This window comes from Halichoeres trimaculatus, unplaced genomic scaffold, assembly GCF_033239565.1.
Source record: "Halichoeres trimaculatus isolate MK-OKI-2021-1 unplaced genomic scaffold, fHalTri1.1 fHalTri1_scaffold_5, whole genome shotgun sequence".
NCBI lineage: Eukaryota > Metazoa > Chordata > Actinopteri > Labriformes > Labridae > Halichoeres > Halichoeres trimaculatus.
Genome location: NW_027437183.1, coordinates 28,904,321 through 28,931,704, shown reverse-complemented (window position 1 = coordinate 28,931,704; position 27,384 = coordinate 28,904,321). Strand labels below are relative to the sequence as shown.

Sequence of the window (27,384 nt, the reverse complement as noted above, 5' to 3'; positions counted from 1 at the left end):
GCTTTTTAGTTTGTCAGCTTTATTGTTCAACTGCATTTTGTTGGGAGCTAAAAAGTTTGCATCCAGTTCTGGTAATGGTATAACATTCTCATAAATGTTGTTCTGGTGACTGCATAGACTCCAACTGCAACTGCAACAGGTTGCTTTGGTGTAATGTTTATTTTATATCATTTAATATTGTGCTACACTATTATGCAAACACAGCTAAAAATAAGATACACACATTCAGGGATGAACATTCTCCTGGCTCACAGCAGTCTCATCTTGCCTCTATAATGCTTGTTACTACCCACAGTACTGGCACAGCAGAGGATTTGATCCCACCATCATCCATCTGTGGCATTCATGTTGAAGGTGGGGCATAAAGAGGTGTAGATGTGGCACCCTATACTGGAAAAATGAAAAAAGCTTGTGACATCCAGTCACTCCCTGCACATGTCCTCCTGTCAGTGAGCATGAACTGCTTTAACCTTACCTTGCTGCTACCAATACTGCTTGGCTTCTACAGTCAATCAGGAGCAAAATTGTTCATTATAATAAAAAGTTTTGAAGTTAAAAAAGAGAAGATATGAAAAGGATAGAGAGCCAAGTGTTTTCAATTCATATTCAAATTCTAACCAGCATTTACAGTGAGCATACTAAAAGCCTTTCTCCAAAATAACCCTGTTTGCAATGGTTTTCAAAACTCTGTATCAGAAGCTTATCGATGACACCTCCTACAATACATCCACACACATGATTAAAGTTACTTAAGCGCACTAGTTTTCAACAAAACAAAATCTATGCCTAACAATGAGCAGAAAAATACAATTCTTAACTTACTGACTCAACTGATTTTATGTTTATGGCTTGCTCTTAATGGGAAAGTGCAGGTCTTAACCACAAACTGTTAGAAAAAAAGACATCTTGCTTTTGTGGCAAGTGAGGTAAAAAAAAACTGCTCCCCCTGGTGCCTGACTGCAGTATAGGTCAAAAACGATGTTTCCCCAATCATTCCATATGAGATGTGGTCAAACTTTAAAAAACGTGATGGTAGATTTATCTTCACAGTGCTGTTAGCAAGGCCTAGTCTGTGTGGTATAAGTTGTTACTATATTAACCAACAGTTTCTTCTGTGCTTTCTCGTTGCTGCAGGATGTCCCTCCACCCAACACTTATAATGTGAGTCAGTCATTTGAAAAGGCCAACGGTCGCTCCTATTTGCAACCCTGCAGTGAAGAAGCCAAGAGACGTCAGAGCTGCTTCCTTTCTGCTGCACCCAGGGAGAGCCTCCTCCTGCGATGTGACCCAAGTATACCAGGTTACACAAACACACACACACACACACACTCACACGCACACACATTCATAACAGCATTAACTAACAGAACCTGTATTGATTTATTATGCTTGGAAAGATATTGATCCATGAGAGAATCAAGATTTTAATGGGTAGGTTTTGAATTTCATCTCATCTTTGTGGATTGGGATACTTTTTATATGAAGTAACATTAAATCTGTTTCAGGAAAATCAGACAAAGTGAGAAAAATGCAGCTGATAAATGGCTGAAGCCTGGATTGTTTTATGAAGAGAGTTTTCAGGTTACTCACAGAGTTTGACTTCATTCCTTCCTCTATCAGTCTGTCTTCCTACACATTGTATACAAATTGTGTCTTTTTAATCAGAAAATAAAATTAAGCTAGCTAAAAGGTCAGTTCACACTATCTATCTATCTATCTATCTATCTATCTATCTATCTATCTATCTATCTATCTATCTATCTATCTATGTATCTATCTATCTATCTATCTATCTATCTATCTATCTATCTATCTATCTATCTATCTATCTATCTATCTATCTATCTATCTATCTATCTATCAGCCAAACGGCTCCACCTCTTCTCCATCGTGCAGTCCAATTAGCTCCATCTCTGCGGGCCTCTGACCTAATATTTACCTCAATTACACTCCCGTTGAAAAATGTTGTTTCAAAATTGATAGATTCATGACTTACTTGGATAATTTATGAGTAGCCCCATTTCACCAAGGGACTCAACCCACGAGGCACCCCAAATCGTTTAACCAAAATCCAATTTGCATATAAATAGATTTGGATTGTTTGCAATAGTGTTTCTTCTTCACTCACACGCACACACAGCAGATGTGCACATGCAAGCACGTGAAAGACTCAAACAGGCTCTCTGAAACACTCACTCACACACACACACAAACACACTGATAGGTGTGTAGTAATGCACACATATAATCATTTTTGCCCATTATTATATTTGCATTATAAGAAGGCCTGTATAGAACATTAGGGAGCCTTCTACTCCTCATCATGCCGGCCCCCTGTGACTCAAGTTTTTGTAATAGTACCCATGATTTAACTACTTAATGCTTGTGAAACACACTCAAAGTCCCCGAAGAATAGGTTTCTCATTTACAGTCCATTAAATTCAGGAATAGCTTAAGGTGTTTTATTTTATACAATACTGTCCTTTAGTTGGTTTGTGTTTGTGTGTAACTTCAAACTATCACGTTTGTGCAGTCATAAGATGAGAGTGGTAAGCTGTTTGGATAGAGATGGGAATTGTTAAGATTTTATTGATATGAATGTCTTTATCAATTCTGCTTATTGATCCGATTCTTTATCGATCCCCTTATCATTTCCTCATGTGAACTTTCCCTGTACAAAAGGTAGCTTTACAAATTTTCGGTGTCAATAACTTTTCATTGAGTTTATAAGGAAAAAAATGTATGAAATTGGACACTGGATCTTGATATCTCTGCACGTAATAAATAACAATAAGTAAAATTTGCATGTCGTGAGACGTTAATGGTCCTGTAATATATCATTGACTGATGTAGGCCATCTAGAGATGGACGAGATGTTTGGAACCTTGCCTTAGTTATGAAGCCAGCCATGAGCCTGCAGGTTTACTTTATGCTAACTGCTAGCATATCAATGTAATTTCCTGTAGTTTTTGGTAAATAAGGAGATTTATACCCTGTTGAATGTACTGAATGGGAATCTGGTGTTGTGAAAGAGTAATGTACATTTCTTTATTTTTTTTTGCAAGATATTTTTATTGTTCTTTTTTTTGACAAAGCTAGGAAAGATCAACAAAAACTATGAAAAAGAGTACATAAACAAAACCCAAATATATCCCACATTTTGGAATTAAATCTCATACAAAAAATAAATATAGTACAAAGAAAATAGAGAGGAAAGAAATAAAATAAATTAAAAAAAATAAATAAAAAAAATAAATTAAAAAAAAAAAATCAAACATGTTTGATCCTCACATCACATAAGAAAAAAAAAAAGACACTGTGACCGTCAGTAGTGTAACAGGGCTCCAAGACCAAAGAAAAAGATGAAAAGAAAAAAAAGTCACAGGGTGACACGGCTGAAATATTTTAGAAATGGAGACCAAGTTATATGAAAACTTTCAGGTTTTCCACGAGAGCTGAATTTAAGTTGTTCTAGTTTAAGGCAGCTTAGTAAGTCTCTGATCCATTGGCTATAGGAGGGCAAACAGGTAAGTTTCCAGTTAAACAGTATAACGCGTCTAGCCAACAGAGTGGCATAGGCTACTGAGTCAGACTGAGAGCATGTCAAAGGGCTGCCAGTTGGAGGGATCCCGAAAATAGCAGTTAGAGGGCACGGTTTGAAGTCAAATTCAAAGATCTCTGAAAAACATTTAAAAATAAGGCCCCAAAAATTTGAGATCTTCGGACATGTCCAGAGCTGATGTAATAAAGTTGCTGGTTCCTGTTTGCAGCAGGGACAAATCGGATCGGTATTTGGAAATATCTTTCCCAGTTTAGCCCTGGACCAGTGAATGCGATGGACTACCTTAAACTGAATAAGAGAATGTCTTGCGCTAAAAGAGGAGGAGTGAACCCTGTTTAAAATAAGGCTCCATGTCTCTTCGCCAAGTTCTTCCCCCAGGTCCTTTTCCCACTGTGCCTTGAAAAAAGATGGTGGAATCAAAAGGCTGGCAACTGTTCTGTAAATACCTGAAATTACACCCCTTTGGGCTTTGGCTAAACTCAGAATATCCTCTAGAGAAGTTCCCATGGGCTTATTAGGGAATTGAACTGTATTTTTGCTAACAAAATCCCTTATTTGTAAGTAGTGAAAGAACTGAGACATAGGCAACTGAAATTTTTCTTTCAACTGTGCAAACGAGGCAAATATATCATCAATGTATAACAGCGATAAGGAAGTCAGTCCTAATGATTGCCAAACTTTAAAGGCTCTGTCGTTTAATGAAGGTGGAAACGTTACATTCTGTGATATTGGACCTGACATGGAAAGGTGTTTTAAATTAAAAGTTAATCGAAATTGTTTCCAGATTTTGAATGAATGTTTTACCACTGGATTGTTGCCACATTTTTTTAAAGAGAGAGGTAAAGTGCAACATAGTAAAGAAGAGAGGGCAGCAGGCTTGCATGATTGTGACTCTAGCTGAACCCAAAGAGGAGTTATGTGCTCTTCGTCTGACAGCATCCAGTATAGGAGACTTTTGAAATTTGCAGCCCAGTAATATAATTTGAAATTGGGCAATGCAAGGCCTCCCAGGTCCTTAGATTTTTGCAAATGTCCTTTGCTAATACGTGGTGTTTTACCATTCCAAATAAACGACAAAAAAGTTTGTTCAATTGAAGTAAAAAAAGATGAGGGTATAAAAACAGGTAAACACTGAAAAAAATATAAAAACTTTGGGAGCACGTTCATTTTGATAATATTGACCCGTCCAATGAGTGAGAGAGGTAGAGACTTCCAAAATATAAAGGACTGTTTAAGACTATCAACTAAAACAGCAATATTCTCTTTAAATAAGTCTGAATATTTTCTTGTTATTTTCACACCTAGGTATGTAAATTGATCACGGGCCACTCTTAACTCAAAATGTGAGTACGAAGTATTCAAAGCAAGATTGTTAACGGGGTACAACTCGCTTTTCCCCACATTCAGCTTATATCCTGATATTTTGCCAAATACTTGTATAGCCATTAAAGCCTTGGGTAGGGAATCATTTGGATTAGTAATAAATAGAAGTAGGTCATCAGCATACAGGGAGAGTTTGAGCTTCCTAGTCCCACGGGAAATGCCCTGGATATCATTGTTAGCCCGTAGTGCTATGGCCAGAGGTTCCATCGCCAAAGCGAACAGCAGAGGGGACAGAGGGCACCCCTGTCTTGTGCCACGTTGAAGAGGGAAATATTCTGATGAAATATTGTTAACACGCACTGAAGCCATAGGAGACAAGTATAAGATCTTTATCCACGTTACAAATTTAGGTCCAAATCCAAATCTTTGAAGGGCGCATGTCAAATAGTCCCACTCAAGGCGATCAAACGCCTTCTCGGCATCAAACGATACTACTGCTTCAGGATCTTTCGAGGATGGTGAGTACAGCACATTGAGAAGTTGTCTAATGTTAAAAAAGGAATGTCTGTTTCTTATGAAGCCTGTCTGGTCCCGATGTATTATTTCTTGTAGAGGGCTCTCTATGCGCTTTGCTAAGAGCTTTGCTAGAACTTTGTAATCTGAATTTAGAAGGGATATTGCTCGATAAGAACCAGGCTCCAGCGGGTCCTTATTTTTCTTTAAAATTAGAGCGATTGATGCTTGATAAAATGTGGGAGGAAGAGATGAGTTCTCGAGGCATTCTGCAAATAATAATGATAAAAAAGGGGAAAGCTGGTTAGCAAAAGCTTTATAAAACTCGTTGGGGAAGCCATCTGGACCGGCTGCTTTCCCATTCTGCATGGTTGATATGGCAGCTTCTATTTCTTCTGATGAAAATCCATGTTCTAAACAGTTACGAGAGTCTCCGCTAATTGAAGGAATGATAAGACCATTAAAAAATGAGTCAATCAGATGAGGGTCCTGTGAGGACTCTGAAGCATAAAGGGAGGTGTAGAACTGTTTGAAGCAATCGGTTATTTCTTCATGGACAGCAGTAATCGCACCTGAGCTCGTTTTTATCTGGGGGATAAGGCGTGATGCTTCAGATTTGCGGATCTGGTGGGCAAGTAATTTGGTGGTCTTGTCGCCCTGCTCATAAATTCTATAGCGAGCTCGATGGAGCAAACTCTCTGCTTGTACAGTAGTAATGCTATCATACTCAGATTGAAGCAAAAGGCGTTGTGTATATAACTCCGGCGAAGGGTCTGTTGAGTATCTATGGTCTAGAGAGGAAATTAATTTGTTAAGGTCATCAAGACGTTGCGTGCGTGTCTTATTAATGGAGGCTGTATAAGCTATAGTTTTACCACGCAAATATGCTTTTAGAGACTCCCATATGATAGAATACGACATACCCGTGGTTATATTGTTCTTCAAAAATAAAGGGATCTCTGCAGATATCATCTGAATATACTTTTTGTCTGAGAGCAAAACTGGGTTAAGCCGCCACTGAAAACTCTTTGGGGGGGGTTGTGGAAATTTCAATTTAAGTATAAGGGGAGCATGGTCAGAAATAACTATGGTCTCATAGCTAGAGTGCTGTAGGTTGGGTAAAAGTTTGTTGTCCATAAAAAAATAATCAATGCGAGAAAATGTATGGTGTACATGAGAAAAAAAAGAATATTGTCGCGCTGAGGGATGCAAAAAGCGCCATGCATCACAAAGGCCATACTTTCGAAGAAAGATTTGAATTAGCAGTGCACATTTTGATGGGGCAGTTGCCCTTTTAGACTTATCTAAGGTCGGTGACATCACCAAATTAAAATCTCCACCTAAAATTAGTGAGTGAGAGTCCATGTTCGGAATATTACATAAAAAGGTGGAAATAAAGTTTGTATCGTCCCAATTGGGTGCATATACATTGGCCAAAACAAGGGGAATGGAGAAAAGACTGCCAGTCACTATAACATATCTTCCTTTATTGTCTGCTATCACATCTGTGGCAATAAACGGTGTAGTCTTATTTACTAAAATAGCAACCCCCCTTGTCTTGTTATGAAAATTAGAATGAAACAACTGCCCAACCCAGTCATTCCTTATTCTAAATTGGTCACTTGTTTTTAAGTGGGTTTCTTGTAAAAAAGCAAAGTGTGCATTCAGACCCTTGAGATGGCTCAGGACTTTTTTCCTCTTAACAGGATTATTTAAACCCTTGACATTCCAAGTAATGAAGTTCATACCGTTTTGGTCACCCTTACCTATACTGTTAAGTCTCCCCGCCATATAGTAAACAATACATCATGAACACACAGACGGTAAAATGAAAACACAGTGATGTGATAGATATATTAACAACAAAAGAGCATGAAACAGAAAAAAAGGGGAAACAAAATACAGAGAGAGCCGCCCCTCCCCAACCCCCCACCCCTCCACCCCAGGAAGTACCTCCCCAAATAAGGTACAAGCCCAAACACAACATGTTCTTCCCAAAGTTGTTTGTGAGAGATTACTAATTCCCACAAACCTCTAGCTCCCCATTTGTCATTGTACTTTCAAAGCCACAAGTTAAACAGTGATATCAGTAATATCAGTATTTCTAACCCATATCATAAGAGCACCAACAGTGCATAAATAGGTTTGTAACTAATAAAAAGGGGGGAAAAAAAAAAAAAAAAAAGAAAAAAAAGAAAAACTTTAAAGGAATAATCTCATAATATGACAATTACTAGCAAGTGAGTACTTCACACTCAAAAAGGCACACAAATGGAGAAAAGAAAAAAAAGAAAAAAGAAATTTGTTAAGAGTCAATATCAGTAAACAAACAAACAAAAAAAAAAAATACAAAAGAGAGGTTAATACTTGGACATAGAAATAAGGAAAAGAGATATCTATTTGCTTTTACATGGACTCAGACTAGTTATATTTATCACTTTTAAATGTGCCATCCTTCCCAACAAAAGAGAGAGAAAAAAAGAAAATAGTAAAAGAAAAATTGTTTAAAAATAAAGACAATTATATAAATAAGAGGTGTTCCATCAATGCTCATTGGTGCGGCAGGAAGCTTACAAAAATAGATATGTATTTATTTCTCAAATAGAGACACATTAACTCAGGTACCTACACCGCCCTCTTGGATAGATTAATATTAAATAAGATAAGAAAACAAGAACACTGATACTAATACTACTAATAATAATAGCTTACCTACTTAAACATTTGAAGATGGGTCTAATCATTATCAAACTCTCAGGTGACAGCTCAGTGCGCGCACCTCGACGCTGTGCAGATTGGTAGACTCAAACAGCGTCCCATGAACACAGGCCATTACTGTACTCACATCAGCTGTGCCTGTGACGGTCCATCATCCGGTATTGCATTTTTTAAATTCCTTCACTGTTTCTTAATGTGATGCTCAAAGTGGGCCAGTGCGTTCTCCGGAGAGTCAAATGAAAAGTTTTTACCCTCGTAGGACAGCCAGAGGCGGGCAGGGAAACGCAGACCATACTTCACCCCGGGGTAGTCACGCAGCCTCCGTTTAATCTCTCCAAAACCCGCTCGCTGTTTTGCAACTGTGGGTGTATAGTCTTGGTAGATGAAGAAACGCTGCCCTTGATATTCCAAAGAGGAGTTACGTGCCCGTTGTAGGATCTCATTCTTCACGTGAAAGAAATGGACTCGTAGAATGAATTCGCGAGGTCGGCTTCGCTCACCGGCTGCGCTGGTCAGAGCGCCTCGGGAGACGCGGTGGCAGCGGTCGATGATCGGCAAGCTATCCAACGATAGTGAGTCCATAAGCAGCCCTGCGATGAAATCAGTGGGACGGGGACCCTCCACATTTTCTTTGATCCCAAAAATCCTGAGATTGTTTCTACGAGAGCGTCCCTCCAGATCTTCACATTTCTGTTGCACAGCCTTCATTTCCTTAGATAGTCTTTTTACCTCTTTATCCAGCGCTGTAATAGTGTCTGAGGCAGCGGTAGCAGCAGTTTCAAGATCACGGATTTTGGTGGCGTGAAACTCCGTTTTTTCTGTTAGAGCCAATACTGCTGGGCGGATCTCTTCTTGAAAACGTATGATATCCCCTCGAAGAAGCTGGGTAGCAGTTTCAATTCGGGAATCCAAGGTGGTACAGAGATCCACTTTAAACGTGGAAAAGTCCAACTTCAACTCAGTAATCGCCTTGAGAATGTCTGATTCGGTACCCGCCGCCATTGTGGGTTTTCCACGCTTCCCACGCTTCTCTGTGGCTTGGCTCAGGTCTTCTTTGCCTCCTGCTGCACTTCTCAGATACATCAACAGCTAGTTGTTCGTTCAAAATGTTCACAAGCACCTTATGACTCAGATGCCGAGAGTTTGGTAAGAAAAAAGTAATGATATCACTGAAAAAACTCTTAAATTAAGAGCATATCAGCGGGAGCTGACGGAGACACGTCAATCGCACATTGCGCCCCTTGCGGCCTTCCCTAATACTACATTTCTTTATGAAGTCAGTTCTTCAGTAAAACTTCAAGCTGAAAATCCTGAATCAGAGTTTTCTTGGGAAACGTTATCTAACTGCTAAGCTAAGATAGCTGCGGCAGACTAGCCGACGAAAGGTCCAACAGCTCCAGCAGCTCTGGCACAATGTAAAGAATTGATAAGAGAATCGTTAAGCACAAAGGCTAACAATATCGCTGGATTGAAACATTTCTCATCGATTCACAACGGGAACCGGTTTTCAATTCCCATCCCTATGTTTGGAGTTGTTTGGTTTTCTCCAGTGCATGTGCCAGTTCCCACAGCCCAACAATATTGTGATCAGGTTGATTGATAACTTTAAATTTCCTGTAGGTGAGATTGTGTGTGAATGGTTGTCTGTTTCTACATGTTAGCCTTGTGATAGGCTGGCAACCTGTCCAGGGTGTACCCCACCTTACCCCCAATGACAGCTGGAATAGGCTTAAGAAGAAGATAATGGATGGAAGTTACCTGCTGGTTGACTGTAAAACTGGCAAACCAGTGATGGATTCTCTTTTTTATTGCCCTTGTCTCCGTTTTTGATGCATTGAGTACAGTCTGCAGCCCTGAGGTCCATTAGAGCATTTCAAAATCAACCGTTGAGTTGTTTCTATGATTTCTGAAAAGTTGGCAGCTGATATTTTAAATAATAAAAGAGATTTATGAAGTCGTTGTTTAACCCTGAGGCTCAGCCTCTTCATTTTGAAAGCAGTTTACATTTTTCAGACTTCACTGAAAATGTTTCTTCTAGTGTTTATCTGCAGCACAGTGAATGTGTAAGTGTGTGTAATTTTTTTTTCTTTAATGTCAGTGTTTTCACCCCGTATTGTTGCACTAGTCGTGATTTAGGGGGTGTTCGTCAATGCGTCTCTTTCCATCTGCTTTTGTGTAGGTTTCAAAGTATATTCATAACATGGTGACTTTTTCCAGAAGCATTCCACAGTGAAAAATAAATTCTAATCCCTGCAGTGTTTTGAGTTGTGTAACATGTCATAGTGATGGACAGCGGGGCGGTTCGCTGCTCTGGTGCCCTTTTCTTTGATCAAAGAGCAGACAGATACAGTTACATTAAGCTGCAGCCCATGGAGACAGAGCTGGGTATACAATGCACCAACGCTGCTGTGACTTTTGTTGTTGAATAAAGTGGAAAGGCTGAAAGCATGAGTCAGATAGGTAGCTTTATATATAAGAGAGGAAAACATGAAAGCTCCAACAGAATAATTTATTTTTGTCTTTAAACATTCATACAAACACCTCTACTGTATATGATCTACTGGAGCACTGTAAGAATCACTATTAGAAATATTTTTTATTCCCTTGTTTAAGGGAATGATGAGTTGGGACCTAAAAGCAGGTTACAGAGTCATCTTTAGTGCCTGAAAAATCCGTGGAAAAACTCTTAGCTGCTTTTATTATGAAGTACATATGGAGTAGTTAAAGTCTCCTACCATTAAACAAGAAATTTCACTTTGGGTGTCATTGAACAGACTGGAGTTGATTAAATTTGTCTTTTTTTTTAAATAAAATATAACACCTCTACTCATCTGAACGCTGTAGGTTTTACGTCTGAAGTCCTTTAGAGATCATGTAGGTCTGAATATGTCGATAACACCTTTGCGCTTGACTGCATCTAGTATTTCTTTTTACCAACCCCCAGGAAAAAAATGCATTTATGTGTAAAGTATGTTTGTGTGTATTTATCAGGTCCAGGCCAGTACGACCCCAGTGTGAAATCCCGCCCTCAAACGGCTCTGATCTCCTCCAGAGAAGATCGCTTCAAAGCCTCCATGAACACCAATCCTGGGCCTGGAGCTTATCAGGTAAACAGGTTTGAACGTTTCGTTCTACTCCTCAAGAGAGAATATCGAGACATGAGTGAGCATAGAGACCTTGTTGTTGGTCTGTGGTGAAGCACACACTTTAGCTGTCTCCTCAGATTTTCTCTGTGACTTTAATCCCTGCAAAATGAACAAATTGCTCCATGAGGAGCAAACTCTTAATGCCATTAACTTTCAAATTATTTGGAATAAACCTTACTTTTGCAACACAAGGCTGAGAGATATAGTCTCCCATGTGGGACAGGTTTATGAAAGAGTTGTCCTTAATTGAGCAGCCTGCTTCAGTGGAACATGTAAAAGTAAGTGTTTTTGTTATTAAGTGAAAAGTTGTTTAATGCAGCCACCGCAGACTGCTGACAGAGACAAATGCACTCTCTGGTTGAAGCATAATACAGCTGTAATGAAACCTAACCACAATCTAATGTGTGTCTGCTCCATTTCAGTGTGTTTAATATAAATTACAGTTTTGTGTTACAGCTGCGAGTGGTTGTGTGTGTGTGTGTGTGTGTGTGTGTGTGTGTGTGTGTGTGTGTGTGTGTGTGTGAGATGATTGAAAAAGCGAATGTAGCTCCCAGTCCCTGCTGACATTGAGAAGTGAACATCAAAGACAAAAGCACAGTTTGATTTAAACCTTGCTGTATAGTTCATCATCACACTCATGTTCATGGGTGCAGTGTTATCACAGGGCCTTCTGTTCTCTCTTTTCTCTTGCTGTGTCTCTCAGTCTGTGGCTGTCTCTGTGTGGACCTGTCTCCCCAACTCTTTTTTTCTTTTGTCCCCAGCAGCTCCTTTCTTCAACCCTTTCTTGATTGAGAAGCAAAGCACCTTGACACTTTCAAAGATTTAATTCTTTCTTTTCTTTGAGTGGGTTTTGAGACTAAGAGAATGATGTAGTTTATGTGTTTCATAAAACAAATTTTAAACAAGAGTCATAGTAACCCAAAACTCAGGCTCAATTTCAACTCATGATTTAGGCTGTCATTTAAGGAGGGCTTACTGTGCTACCCCTGTAGTAGCTTTAAATGATTTACTGCCAAAAGAAATCACTATATTTTCAAAAACTGGTGTTAATATACATATATATATATATATATATATATATATATATATATATATATATATATATATATATATATATATATATATATATATATATAATATCAGCCTCTGTCTGAAATGCTTTGTTTTAATGGCTCTTTCTTTGAGGCTCCCCATTCCACAAATCCTTTTTCCCTAATACATCCTCTTGAGGCCTGTTGGGGGCAGAGCTAAGAGCAGACCTTGGTGTTTTAGGCCCACCCCTTCATAGTGTCATGAACTGGTTAAGACAAGATAAACCTTACTGGTCCCACAATGGGGAAATTTATAGTTTAGAAGAAAGCGATGACCCCAGCATTTTATCAGATCTTGTCAAGATCTCATAAAGATCGCAAATGATTTCGAGAAAACTGTCAGGAATCCCAGGTAAAACAAGAGAGGAGGACCCAATAGCAGATAAAACAAAAACTTTATTTTAACTTAACTCAATATTCAAAATCTCAAACAAAAGAAACAAAATACAAAAACTTAGGAGGGAAATGCAAGGAAAACCAAACAAAACACAGGGAAACTCAGAGGGCCTTTTTCAAAACGCCCCCTACAGACTCCCCCTCCATGACGAAGTGCACTCCGTAACAGAGTCACACTCACAGCTGAAAAAAGTTCACTTCACCAGGGTGTAGGGTATAAATACAGCTTTGGGACTGAAACTTCACTCGATCTCAGGCGGAAAAAGACAAAAGAAAAAAAAGAAAATATAACGTAGAAAATACAAAAGAAACTTACTCCCACGCTTCTTTGGCTGCATTTCTATTTATTTTTTTGAAGATTTTTTCATGTTTCAATCTTATTTGAATAAATTATTTTGTTTTTTGTAAATATTAAACGCTCAAATAAACACAAACTGTCTAAACAAATGCAAGGCAGACCTTAATCAATAACATGCACATCTAAAGTGGTGAACATCTGCATGACAATCATTAAATATTTGTGTTAGTTTAACAGTGTTTGTGCAGGCACATATGCGTTGGACTTACATTTGTCTGTTGCTTCCTCCATGGCTGACACCGGACACAATTTAGCGCTGCACGTGTTCAGTGAGTCAGCATCCATGCAGACTCGCTCGTGGAGGGTTTTATAGCCCACTACCCCTCCCCACGGGTCGGTTTGGGATGGCCCTTAATGTGGCGGACACTCCGCGAGAACGCGCAAACGGAGGGGTAGCTGGTAGGGAGAGTGTGTAGGGGGCGGTTTGAAAAAGGCCCAGACAGAGACCAAATACATAAAACACACTGAAACACCAAAGACAGCCACAAAAAGACATACACATGACAAGAACCAAATCAAAACCACAAGGGACACAAACCAAGGACAAATACCGGAAACACTGAACACTCAATAATAACTAAGAGTAACACAGGTGACACAGAAACACAGGACAAGCACAGAATTACAAAGAAACACAAGAAGACTAAAACACAAGTAAACCCAGAAATATACAAACAAAATAACAAACCATGACAAAAAGAGTGTTTTTTTAAGTTTACAGACAGATTCAGGAATTTCTACAACATATAAATACATAGTGTTTTGAAAAATTGCTTGGTATAGGTATTGATATACAGCGTTGTTACTTCATATTTAGAACATCAGCATAATGCCCCCTTTTTAAGAGGTGAGTGAGGAGGAACAGCTTATTGCTGGATGTTTTTTGTGTCCAGTGAGAGATGCCAACATGTGGCGTTCATCTGCATGTGCTTGCAGGAGCGGTCTTGTTCAGCAGCCAAATAGAGGTGCCACAAATCATTTTTTTTTCTTTTCCACTGAAATATGTATGATATCTAAAAGAACAATTGTTGGGAAAGTCTTGAACTTTTTGATAGACGCCCGTCCACAATTAACTTGGACTTGGGTTGTTGATTATGTTATGGTTAGCAAGCTTACCGTTATGGAAGAAACTAAAGTTTTAGCAGGTGAACTGTGGGTTATTTTCAGTTCATTAGGCATCTGCAGTGATCCCATCGCAGCAGAATCGATAAGTCTCCATCTCCCCATTAACAGAGGCACAGAGTGCTTTCAAGCATGACATACAGCACTGCAACTGTATTGATAATGTACATGTACAGATACACTGACAGGATCTGTCAGAATCGAATGTAAGTATAAAATGTTTCATACATACCAAAAGGTCAGCACAGTCAGACCAGGTTCATATCAGCTTGTAGTGTTCTAGGTGCTGAATGTACTCTAATGTTTACTCGGCTGTCACTAACAACAGTTATAGTAACGATCGACTGACACAGGTCAAAGATACACAGAGATACCAAAGATACACACACCAGCGAGCAAACAAGAAGAGTTATGGTAGTTATTTTTCCTGCTTGAAACACTAGCAGCAGCTCACCTTGACTTCGCCTCCTGCTCATAATGTTCATTATTCTCCTTTTCCGTGGAACTTACTGTTTTTTGATAAACAATGATTATACCAGTAATAAAAAAACATAAAGCAGGCACTGAAACATCTTCTCTCAGTTTGTCACTTAAATACCAATTATCTGTATTTACCCTAGAATTTTTCTACATGCATTAAAAAATTCACTATCTGCTCTTCTTCTTCCCTCTCCCTCTCTGCCTATTACCTCATCTTTCTGCTCCATCATTTTCTGCTTTAAGTGGGAACTTCAGTTGCAGAAATTTTCCCCTGCCGACTGCAACGAGTAAAACTGTTGAGCTTCTTTCACCCTCCTCCATTCTTTGCTCCATTTTTTTTCTAATGAAACTCTGTCAGGTCATTAAGTGAAACTTGAAAACAAAAACCAGTTTTGACTCTAAATATTTGATTGTATCCCATTGAATCATGTCAGAGAGTAAAATAGATGCTGAGAGGCTTTTGGCATTAAAGGGGGTGTGGGAAGTTTCAAAGTGATCTTGAAAAGTCTTCCTTCCAGGAATGGGGCCTATCCCACTCCTCACTTTAAAAACTTATTATCAGCGCCAATATAGGTTATTTCAAAATGCTACTTCGTAGCTTCCCAATTGGGTCAAGCAGGACTGGATTGATTTACTGCACTTCTAAATCTCTATGACAGGGGTTGCCAACCTGTGGCTCAAAGGCTGGATGTGGCTCTTTGCCTTTCAGCCTGTGGCTCTTCGATCCATTCATAAAAATATATATTAAGCTATGAGTAGCGGTGTGCCGATCAATCTAAAATATTAATATACTGATGCCAATGTTGGGTTCAGTATTGATCAATGTTTGGGTGTACAGGTTGATACTTAAGTTTCAGTTTCCCTTCTCTAGTACAAAATTTGAACACACTGACAAACACAGTAAATCTTGTTTTGAAAATTGGAAATGTTTTAATTTTCATTTTATGTCATTTCCTTACTTGTGAGATGAAGTGTGTTTGAAAGACCCCGTGTGGCTCTTGGTCTCTGACTGGTAGGCCACCCTTGCTCCATGACAACACCACACCAACTGACAAAGTTTAGGAGTGAGACGGATCTGTCTTGGTAGATGACAGGACATGACTAGGATTCACTAATGTTACACATTACTGACACGTTAGTACTTATGGAGACCTTCAGGGAGACGTTTGAAGGGGCCAAACTGTAAAGAAAAATAAGTACAAGTTCTCTTTTGTTTCTCACTCTATATCTCTAGAGGAGAGGAGGGACAGCTTAACACACAGCTCAATACACACACACATGAACACATACACTCTTACACCAATGTTGGACATTCTTGTGTACTTGTATTGGGACCTTAGTTGGAAGGTTGGAATTCCTTAACTTTTTAGTACCTTTGTTTTAACGTGATGCTTTTGTTTTGAATATGATTGACAGTGTGTTGTTGGCATGAGCTGGACGGTGCAAAACAAATTTCTGAGCAATCAGACGATAAAGTATTATCTTACTGGATAATTACTAAAGTATTGTATGAGCTGACAGTGGGCTTGTTGTCACATTAGCCTACAGATACAGATGTCCTAGCACTGGGCTGCTAGTAGCACTACATATAGCCGACTACTGGTGTACGTTACAAACTTCCATTTGCTTGTTGTCACATTATAGACAACAGCACTGTGTAACTGTACTGATGAATGCCTTACCTAAATACCAAGATAGTTACCTCGTCTGGTAAAAAGTTGTCTTGAATAAAGACAACTTGTTCCAAAACAAACTCCACCCATTTTCACTCAATCTTATCTTTTTTTTTTTTTTTAATAAACTGCACAAAAATAACTGAAGTACTTATAGTGTACTCACTGTAATCACCTCCACCAACTCTGAGACACATTTGACTTGATGATAAAACAGAAATATTTCCTCATGCTGGTTAAGTCTACAGATTCTTCTGTGCATTTTGTGGACTGTTGCTTTTAAGTTTGTGATTCCCTTGTTTTAGTGGGAATAAAACGGCATTATTGGAGCTTTTCTTTAAAGAAAGCAGTTGCATTATCCATCCTCACACATGCTGCAAATACACACAGCTGAAGTAAAACATGCAGCTACAGATGGCAACGCTAATGTCTTTCCCAATGCAATAATAAAACCAAGGTCTAAAAATTAAATGCTACATTTTTTTTTTCCTAACGTAACACATGCACAGTTATTCTATGACATTTATGTTTGAGTGTATGAACTGTAAGTCATGGTGCTTTTCTTTAATTGCAGTCATAAACATTCAAACATCCTACTTAGTAAATGAATCAGAGTACATTTTAACGTACATTACACAAACACCAAAAACAGTTTTGCAATACTTATCAAAAGTTGACTTTCATGCTGAGTTTATACATTGTGCATGTATAAAAAGTATAGGCATGCTGTGTTGATGCAATCTATGCGAGTGAGCTGTCAAATTTTAGCTTCAGGAGGTTAAGCTCCTCTTTTCTTTCTCTTGTATGCATGTCTAAGCTCTTGTCTCAGTGATTAGCTGTGTGACTGTGAATCTTTACAGCATCACAGACCCCACAGAGTTAAAGATGGTGTGAAGTGGTGCAAAGATGAGAGAGTGTTGAAGACAGGAAAAGAGAGGGTGAGAGAGAGAGATGGGAGACCGGGCGGGAGGTGAGACGGCACTGCAAAAGTGATGGAAAAGCGCAGAGGAAGAGGAGCAGAGAGACAGACAGCAGCAAATCGAGCAGCTAAAGAGGGTTGTTAAATTCAACAGCTGAAAATGTGCTCTGAGGGCCTGCAATCTGAAGCAGACGGCGGCGTAATGGAACAGAAGCTATTTGAGCATCAGAGTGTGCATGTGTGCGTCCATCCATACATGGAGCTGTAATATCACAAAGCTTTCTACTTGAGCAGCATTAGGTCATGGCGAGGACTCATTTAGTGTTTCCATTAAACGCATCATGTGAGGCGTCTACTCCTGGAGAGGAGGCTCAATTACCTTTCTCACCTGACAACGTTCTTATTGGTTGAGCTTATTTAACAGAGAAAGGTGCCAGTGTTAAAGGCATAAATACAGATAAAATAAAACATCTGTGTCTCCAAGAAGAGTCAAAAATTAATTAAAAGCTGTCAAATTTGCCAAAATGTAACACCTGTGTAGTGCAGATCACATACAGAGCTCAAGTCCCTACATATGAATCCTCCATGTGAGAGGTTTTATAATTTGATGCCCCCATATAATGTTGGCATGCTATGTGGTTGAGTTCGACTTTCTTATTTAGATGTTTTGTATTTTATGTGTGCTTTTTATTGGAAGTTTAAGCTTCAATCAAGAGGAAAATTCTGACATTTTATCCCGCTTTTACCCCATTTAAGTCGATTTTTAGTACAATAGCTAGTTATGTGAAAGGTTTGTCTTTGCTGCAAGAATCTGATTTCAAATCTGAAGCCATGAAAGCAGTGGTGGCTGCTGGTCAGTCAAGGAGGGGAACCTCATTTTTTTCCACCCTTGTCATAAATTTGTTTATTTATTTAAACGTAACTTCTACCCTCCATTCCTTTCAAGGCAATGATGTGTGACCCTGTTGTACCAACCAAGTTTTTTTCCAGGGATTTTACCAGTGTTCTCTAAATGCTCGTTGTTTTTAAGAAAGGTAAACTGGCTGGGGATCGATAAAGCCTCCGGATCAGTCCAGAACAACTGAGAAGATGCTCCAGTGAAGGGTTATACTTCAAGATCGCTGACTGGCTCATTTCACTGTCAATCAAATAGAGATTCGGCCTCAGACAGATCATCCAATCACCATGCAGAAGCCCAGGGTCCAGGCCAGCCCACTGCCTCATAGACCCCCAGGGCCTTTTACAAACCGCCCCCTAAACACTCCCCCTACCTACTACCCCTCCGTTTGCACGTTCTCGGGTGGGGGGGGGGTCCCTGGAGATGCTGAGCGTCCGATGGGCAGGACAAAGTCCAGTGTTTATCCAATTACTGCAGTTTCCACAGTGGAACAACCCACTCTACACTTCCCCGCTGAAGTCAGAAGACGCCCAGCGTCTGACTGTTTTAAAGCGCTGAGATGCTGAGGTGATGAAAGAGAAGGAGGTGGAGCCAGTTACCTGTGATAGGTAGCTGATTCTGAACAAAAGATGAAGAAATTGTAGCGCATATTTTGTCAATGAAATGTACACACAGCAGAACATATCACCACTTTTTTGGGGACATTTTAGGGCATTTGCAATCTTAGAGCAATTGCCACTGCATGGCAGTGCTTCTAACCAAAATTTGTATTTCTTATTTTTAGAAGAAATTGTCCTATTAGACTGAATCTGACACACGTTCAGCTGACAAGACCAGGAAAATGCTTTATTTTACGATATTAAAAGACAAAAATGATGACTTGGTGGCTTGGTGGGAATGAAAAAAAAAATCTCTCAATAGGGTCAGGAAAAATTGCTTGTCAAGTTTTTTAAATACATTTAATGTTGTAATTCAAGAAAATAGAGTGAATTTTCTTACCCCATCGGCGCATTTCTCTTATCAAGCCATTCAGGCATGGTTTTGTCTTCTAATGTGTGGAAATGAGATACTTTTTTGGACTTGGCAGTCTCATATTAAGTCTAATAAGACAAAAAGATAGTTTCACCTTTTTTACCAAAAAAAAAAGATTTACCCTTGCAAAAATTTCAGTTTATGTGGGGTATTTGTATCTGTTCATATAAAACTTGAAAATCAGTAAAACTATATTTAGTTTGATTTTGGTGTCTTCATATTTGTGACTTTAGTTGGTGCCAGGTAACAAGTATAATTGTTGTGTCAGGGTCTTGTCACGGCAGGTTTAAAACGCCCGAAATGTCTTTTTAATGCAGCTGTGGCCCTGTTTGAGTTCACACAGCCAGCACAAATGAACCACATTGTAATCCAACTTTCTTGCCTCTCCTCAGCATAAACCTTGCTGCTCATCTAAAACCCATGAGGTTCACTTCTGCTTTTCCAATTTGCACCCCATCTGTGCAGATCCTGGTGTTGAGAGCCTTGATGGCAGACATCAGTGTTACACAAAGACTTAATTTCCGAACTTCCACATAGATTAGCACGCTGAGGTGCTGATGACGTCAAATCATACACTTCTGATCTTTCACTCTTCCTTTTTGTTCCTTCTGCCAAAATTAAACTTAGAGGCATCAGATCAGGGGGAAATCTAATGAATCAGTAAAGCTGCTCTGACAGAAAGATGCTTTACTTGTTAAGGTGTGATGACTGTGTACACTGTGTAGTGATTATGGATGTGTCTCTGTGTTACTGTCGATAACAGCCTTCTTTGAGAGCAGTGAATGTGCACATTCCTCCTGTCCTACATAGAATGAGCCGCCGAGCTTTAGTCAACATGTATTATGCATGTATGGAATGAGGCCTGTGTTGTTTTTCTCTTTGTGTCATGTGCTGTGTGTCTGTTGTGGGAAAGACTCTGCACACTTTATTCTGTGTGTGTGTGTGTGAGCATGCTTCGCACATCTGCGTACTCACAGAGTAACATCATCATCATTTCCCTGCATGGATCCCCTTTACCTTCTCCCCCTTTGACCCAGTGAAACAGCCCTTAATCTCATCCATCATTGCCATGCTGGTGGTGTAACCACTTCCAAGGGCTCTTCCTCATCCCCCCGACCTCCTGGGCAACCCTCGGGGTGACCTAGAGTTGAACCCACAACCCTTTTCCCATTAGGATCAATAACTGAGATCTGAGCGGGCCCGCCGATGTGCCTAAATCCTGCTGTGGCACTACTGGCATACTGATGTATGTGTGCACGCGAGGAGAGAAGGAGAGAGAAAGAGGAAGGAGAGAGCGGTGTTTTGATAAAAAATGAGGAGATTCTTCAAGCAGCACCTGGGTGGGAGACATGGTAGGTTAAGAGGGAGCTGTGTGCCATTTACAGTTCATAAGCATGTGTAGTCTGTCTGCACATATGTGTATGAATCTGAATTTGATTTGAAGTTAGTAATGGATGCTTCTGGATTTGTTGGTGTGTGACAGTCTTGTGTTTTCAACTCATTTCAAAGGTGAATTTAAGGTCAGACTTTGTAGAACATGCACGTTTTTATTGATTCACTCCTCAGATAAGGCTTATGTTGCCCTTTGTCAGACATGAAACAGACAGAGAGGCTGATATATTTTGTGTGTTGTCTCATTTTAATGACATGATGAAGATGAACCCAGATTACCTCTGTCTCCTTAAGCATACCAAATAAATGAGCCCAAGTAGATTTATGGATTGAATTTGTGGTGCTCTACAAATATGTGCAGCCTCATGAACGTCAGTTTTATTGAATGAAGGAAGTAAAAATAAATATTAATGGAATAACAGAATACTTCAGCAAATACTTAAAGGAGTTGTTGCAAAACCAAACCAAACCAAACACAAAAACACCTGCATCATGTTTTAGTTTTGTAAACAGAGGCTTAAAGATTATGGGAGGTGTTTCAGATCTTAATATTTTAGTCCTTTAGTTTGACACTTTATTTGAGCAATAAGGTCCATCCAGGGACGGACTGGGTTTTAAATTCAGCCCAGGAGCTTAGTGTCAAGAGGCCTTTTATCTGACCGCAAGAAGGATGCAACTGCAACCGTGATTTTAACACAAGTACTTTACTCAAAGTATGAAAATACTTCATTACAATTGAAACCACTGTGTGGTTTTTACGTTTATGATAGGTAATAATGAAAATTAGCTATAAGTAATTTGTATTGGGGGGAGAAAACATATCTATTTCAGAACATAACTACAGGAGTAGATGGATTATTGTTTCTGTGTGACTGGAGTTGTAAAATCATCATGTAACATTTTAATCCTATTCCTATTCCATGCAAAGACCAATTTACAAAACAGTCCTGTGCAGTGCACCTGTACCTGACACTCCTGGTCTTTTCTCTGTCTCCTCCTCCTCCTCCTCTTCCTCCTCCTGTCCCTCCACATCTGTCTCTTTGTCCCGACACTGGCTGTGACTTGCACTGGCCTTTTCAGCTAATAATAACAATAAAAGCAACAATGATGAATGTTAAAGCTATGTTTCAAAGAATGTAGTGTTAAAACACACACATTAAAATACACACTGACTCACTCTTTCGCTTTGATTTTGATAATCTGCTCATTGTTTTTGTTTGGAGTTTTTTTTTTCTTTTAGTAAAATAATTACTCACTTTAATGTATTTCTCTTGAGCTGGTAAAAAAAATGTAGACACAGAACAGGAAAACATAATGCACCGCCTGGATCTAAATATGCTATTATCTTTTTAACTTTGAACACAGAGAGCCTCTCCTGAAATATGTTTTTTTGAGTAATGTCGAATATATTTTTGCAATATTTAAAAAAAATATATTTTCTGGTCAACTAGTGTGGATTTTACTTTTAATTGATAAAGCAGATTAGTGATCCACATGGTGTAACATTGATGGCTACTATACCTTTAAATTTCTCTTATCACATCCAAAAACACAAGCAGGTTGCATGCCAAGTCATGTAGGCTGCACTTGCTAACCTGCTGTGGCCGTGCCACTCGGACCCGTGTGGTCAGCGGCCTGGCTGACTGCAGCCCCTCCACAGAAAAGATCGGTTAGTTTTACACATTTGGCCGCATCCTGTAGTAGCATCTTCTATTTTGCCCTTAGTTTCTCTGCTCCACCCATTTCTTATTCTTGCTTCTTTCTTTTCGTCATGCTTACTCATTCCATCCTTCTTTTTCTTCTTTTTTTGAAAACAAAACATGAAAATGGATCAGTCCAATTTGAGAGGGGCTGTATCCCCCTTATTTTGCAAAATATTAGATTGACCCGGTCTGACTTCACGTCTCACAGACTCTGTGTTATCTGCGGCCGGGGTTGCTGCTGGCAGGGCAGGCTGCTGCGGCTCTGTTTTATCAACATCATTAATTAAAAAAATAAATAAATTAAAATAAAAACGCTCCGACCACCGGCTGGTAAGGGTCTGGAATAGGCCAGCTGTTGGGGAAAAGTCCCGTATTTCCCGATGGCCAGCCTGCCCCTGGGTCCATCCATGGTCTCTCCAGAGGCAACAAACCCCCGAGCATGAAATTAATGGACACCCCTATACTCTGATTTCAGTTTTAATTCCATACCGTCAGACTTCCACGAGTGCTACATGACACCCCCCCCCCCCCCCCCCCCCCCCAAAAAATAAAAATAAAAATAAAAAATAAATAAATAAATAAATAAATAAATAAAGAAAATTTTAAAAAATTCAGGCTACAACAACAACAAAATAAAATCAATTTATGCGTGTTCTTTGTTATGTAACTGCATATTAGTTACAGTTACAATAAGTCTGACTGCTGAGGTTCAAATTTCAGAGTATTGGCTTTACAGAGAGACTGAGCTTTGTATTTACTCTAGAGGGTTAGGGTTGGGTTGGGTTTGTTTTTTCTTTATTTTAACTAAAAACACAACTGTTGTTATTCCCAAAAATTCTGTGGTAGCTTTCTAATTTGCTATTTGTAAATGCTTGGTGTTAATATTGACCCTTGAGTGTGAGAGTCAGAAGCCTGAACCACAACAAGGCCACTTCTTCAACAGGCTCATGGTCTGAGGGATGGTAAGCTTTTTGTACAACTCTTTGAAGTGAAGCTGAAAAAGCAGTGTTTGTAAAAATGTCTAAAAAAGTGAATTACTACCTCACGTTAAGAGACTTGCCATCACCTTACCTTGATCTGTCACATCTGGTCTTTTCTATAGAGGGACTGACTTGGTGAATGCTTCAGAGCTAAAAAGCAAACTGAATTTGGTATTTGAGTTAAAGTTTGTGTGTGTGGTGTGTGTGTGTGTGTGTGTGTGTGCGTGTGTGTGTGTGTGTGTGTGTGTGTGTGTGTGTGTGTGTGTGTGTGTGTGTAGAGCTTTTTTTCTGTTTGTTTACCTACATTTCCCATCTCCCTGAACTCTTCTCTTACCTCTGTTCTGTTTGTGTGCCTCCAGTTGAGTCCAGGCCTCATGAACACAGTGATGAAGGGCACCTTCAACGTGACACTCAACAACCCTCTGGGCCCCTGCTGTTCTCCCCGAGTGGCCCCTGGCCCTCTAACGACCCACAAGACCATAAACACCATTGCACCTAATATCTTGAATGCCACCCGCACTTCTTAGCCCCATGTGGAGGTCAAAGTTTGGGGGTGAAAGGTGAGCAGGGTGAGAGGTCATCAAATTTTAATTCATTGGAAAAGCTGATTTCCATGAATATTTATGATTCTATTGAATTCTTTTGATTGTAGAGTAAATAATCTGCTTGTTTTTAATCTCTAAAGTTTAGCTTTCATTTAACAAGTTAAATAAAAAAGCATTTATTTTAAAGAGAACATGTATAAAAATAAAGTAAGTTAGAATAATTTTAACAAGTTAGATAAATCATGGTTAAACTGTAACAATAACACTTATCGACTTATTTACGTTTTTTTTATCCCCTCCCACACTCTAAGATGTGACTTAAGAAGCCTGTAAACTCCGTCTAATTGAATAGAGATGTATATTTTTGTGTGCCAATAAGCCCAAGTCTAATTATGTAATAATAGCCCTAATTTATAAGAATTTATGTTCGAGTTCACTTCAAAGTTATTTACATACTTGAACAGCTACTACTTTGTATTTTTCAACAAAAAACCTTCTATTTTCTTTATCTTTTCAGGCAGCTCGTTGAAGAAGACATCATTTATGCAGTGTTAGGGGGTAAAATACACAGTTCATCCCTTATCTACAGCTGATGTTTCCCTCATTTCTTACCCTGAGTAATGACAACCCTGATTCAGCTATGTTGTGGATCAGCTCCCTGTTTAAACCCCTCTGTAAATCAATAACAATTAAAAAGCTATTAATATAAATACAGCCTGAGGTCTCCTGAACGTATGCTAACCAAAAAAGGACGTCCACGGGGCTTTTTGTTTTCCTAAAGCAGAAATCAATGCATCATAATCTGACATAAACAAGACAAAGATTGAAAAGGATTTGCTGGAGGATTCTGTGATATAGATTAGACTTCATTGCTTGAACTGTATGACAACACACAAACTGCTTAAGTGTAAGGTGGACATAGTATGTATTAACCATGATTTACTCTCATACAGCCTCCATATTTATTCAGGGTAACCAGGAGAGTTAGAATTCATGTTTTATTTAATAAAAATGAACGGGCACAGGAGACAATTAGAAAAACTGCTATTAGAAAGATTTTCAGCCATACATTATTACATAGCATGCATAAATGATGAAGGTACGCATTATGCATATTTGTGCTGACTATGGAAACGGGTGTGAAAGTCACATAGAAGACTCATAACTTCTGCTTTAATATTCATTGTTATAAACTTGTATGCTTTAGTCCATAACCAAATCAGCTCCACCTTCGATTTCACATGTGCACATTAACCATCAACATGCTGTATGATGTATGGAGACTTTCAAACTGAAAGAGAAATACAGGAGAGAGAACACGCCTCTCAGAGATCATACCTGTGTTGTGTGCTTAAGTCTTTTTAGTGACATTATTAGTTTTTTCTGATGTGGTTCTTATCTTTGGCTATCATTGCTCATGTGTTTAATCACGACTGGATCAAAATCCCAAACACTCATTATTTTTTTTTAAATCCTGTAGTTAAGCCAATGTAGATTCTCCTGCTTCCTGCTGCTAATGTGCTGGAAAAAGGTGACACCATTGCACTTTTTAATGGCACATTCCCATTCTTAAAACTCACTAACAGCTCAGTTTACAAGCTAAAAGTAAAATACTATCTGTGTTACACAGAATCAAACCTTACTTAGGTATAAATTAAAAAAAAAAAACATTTTTTTTTTTTTAATGATTTGGGGCTTTACAATTAATTAACCGCCATCAACCACATTTCAATATGATATGAATATTTGACACAAGAAGCAACATTTTTCTGATCAAATGGGTTTTGGTAGATGACTGAATCGATTAAAAAAAAAACAAACATTAACACTAACAACAAACCCATTCACACCACCACAAATCTGAGCCGACTTTCATTCTGCTCATTTTTTTTGGCAACACTGTGGGATCGTACTAGCCTGAATTTTTTTTTTCAATGCAACATTTTTTTCTGTGATAAATTATTTGTAATTAATGCTTAAAACTTAAAGATAAACAAGTGTTTTTGTGTAAATTCTTTGAAAAATGTCATACTATACCAAATATATGCCACATTTATATTGTGAGAAAAAAATGTCACGTTTCTGTGATATAGAAGCCCATAAAAACATAGCCTGGGATGCTTGCAATCAGTAAATCAAACTCTTCTAATGGAATCAGGAAAAAAAGTTGTGTCTTGTTTCTTGAAATTCAGGAAACTTTAAAAGGAATATTTTTTTCAACTGGCAGATTTTTAAGACTTTCAGTTTTTGCTATCTTGGAATAAGATATTGTATAAACTTGCAAGGTAAATCTTGCTGAATTTAGTATTTTAAGACAAGTTTTGACTTTTGCTACCTTCCATGAACAAAGTAAACAGGTATTGCTTGTCGGACTTGATGACAGTGGAGCAAGTGTGGCTCAGTGGTAGAGGAGTCGCCTCTCAATCGGAAGGTTGGGGGTTTGATTCCAGCTCCTGCAGTCACATGCCGAAGTGTCCTTGAGCAAGACACTGAACCCTGAATTGCTCTCACTGTCGGTCAGTGGTGTGTGGATGTACTATGTAAAAACTGATGGTTTCCAAAAGGAAATCCACCATCGGTGTGTGAATGTGGTGTGTATGGGTGAATGAGACTAGCAGTGTAAAACACTTTGAGTGGTCTGAGAGACTAGAAAAGCGCTATAAAGTCCATTTACCTTTCACAAAAGCAGAACATTATTTGGCAGAACGCACATTCTCACAAAACCATGAAGCTGTCTTCTTCCCTCGCTCCCACCTCTAGATCATGGGCTCAGACCACTGGTATTTATGGTAAGGTAGTTTACAGGCTAAAGGGACAGTTTGTACATGTAATGTAGTGAAAAATTATTAAAATGTGCAGCATTGCCCTTGAGCAATGAAACATGTTCATTGAAAGTCTTTGGGCATTAGGAGGAAGGTATTTGGGTAGAATTAAATGCATGGAAAGGTCATGTTGGGATAAAAAGAAAAAAAAAGGCAGTTGCTTCATGTGAGTTCATGAGAAAAAGCGTGATGGTGCGGTGAAGTTAAGTTCCTGACCTTGCACATCTGATATCAGAGGGGTAGCAACGGCAGGCTGAGATGAGGAGACGCAGGCGGTTCAAAGTGTCAGATAAACTGCTTTTACTGGCCGTTACCAGCAGAGAGAGTAGATTTATGCTCCCCTCCTCAGCTGATCACTCACCATAAATCAGTTATTCATGGCTGTGTGTGAATGTGTGTGTTCTCAGCCCTAGAAGACAAAGAGTGGAGTGGGACACCCAAAAGAGGTGTTAAAACAGAGGACAGATCTTGTTGTTTGAATGCTATTTGCTCATACTCAATCTGAGGCATCCTTCCCATTAAAATTCCTGCCTCACCTTTCCTTTTACTTCCTGCGAAGATTCCCTCCTCGCCCTGCTGTGTTCAAAATGTCTCAGTGGGCGTGCAGAGTAACAGGTTCGGCCGACTACCATGTCTCTGATTGTTCCTGTGGGCCTTTTAACCTAATGAGGTGTTTACCCCCTATCATTATTCAGCTGGGAGCGCAGCACA

At 39.1% G+C, this 27,384-nt stretch overlaps 1 protein-coding gene across 3 annotated transcripts in view; it reads left to right on the top strand.

The window, feature by feature from the left end:
* The window catches only part of stpg2 (sperm-tail PG-rich repeat containing 2), a 67,407-nt gene extending 43,546 nt beyond the window's left edge, over positions 1-23,861 (top strand). For all 3 annotated transcript variants that reach the window (XM_074670826.1, XM_074670825.1, XM_074670824.1), the window contains exons 11-13: positions 1,135-1,300; positions 11,108-11,223; positions 23,666-23,861. In XM_074670826.1, coding sequence (XP_074526927.1) covers positions 1,135-1,300; positions 11,108-11,223; positions 23,666-23,833 — 450 coding nt within the window. In that variant the 3' untranslated portion in view covers positions 23,834-23,861. The remainder of the gene's footprint in view (positions 1-1,134; positions 1,301-11,107; positions 11,224-23,665) is intronic.
* Positions 23,862-27,384: the final 3,523 nt, after the last annotated feature.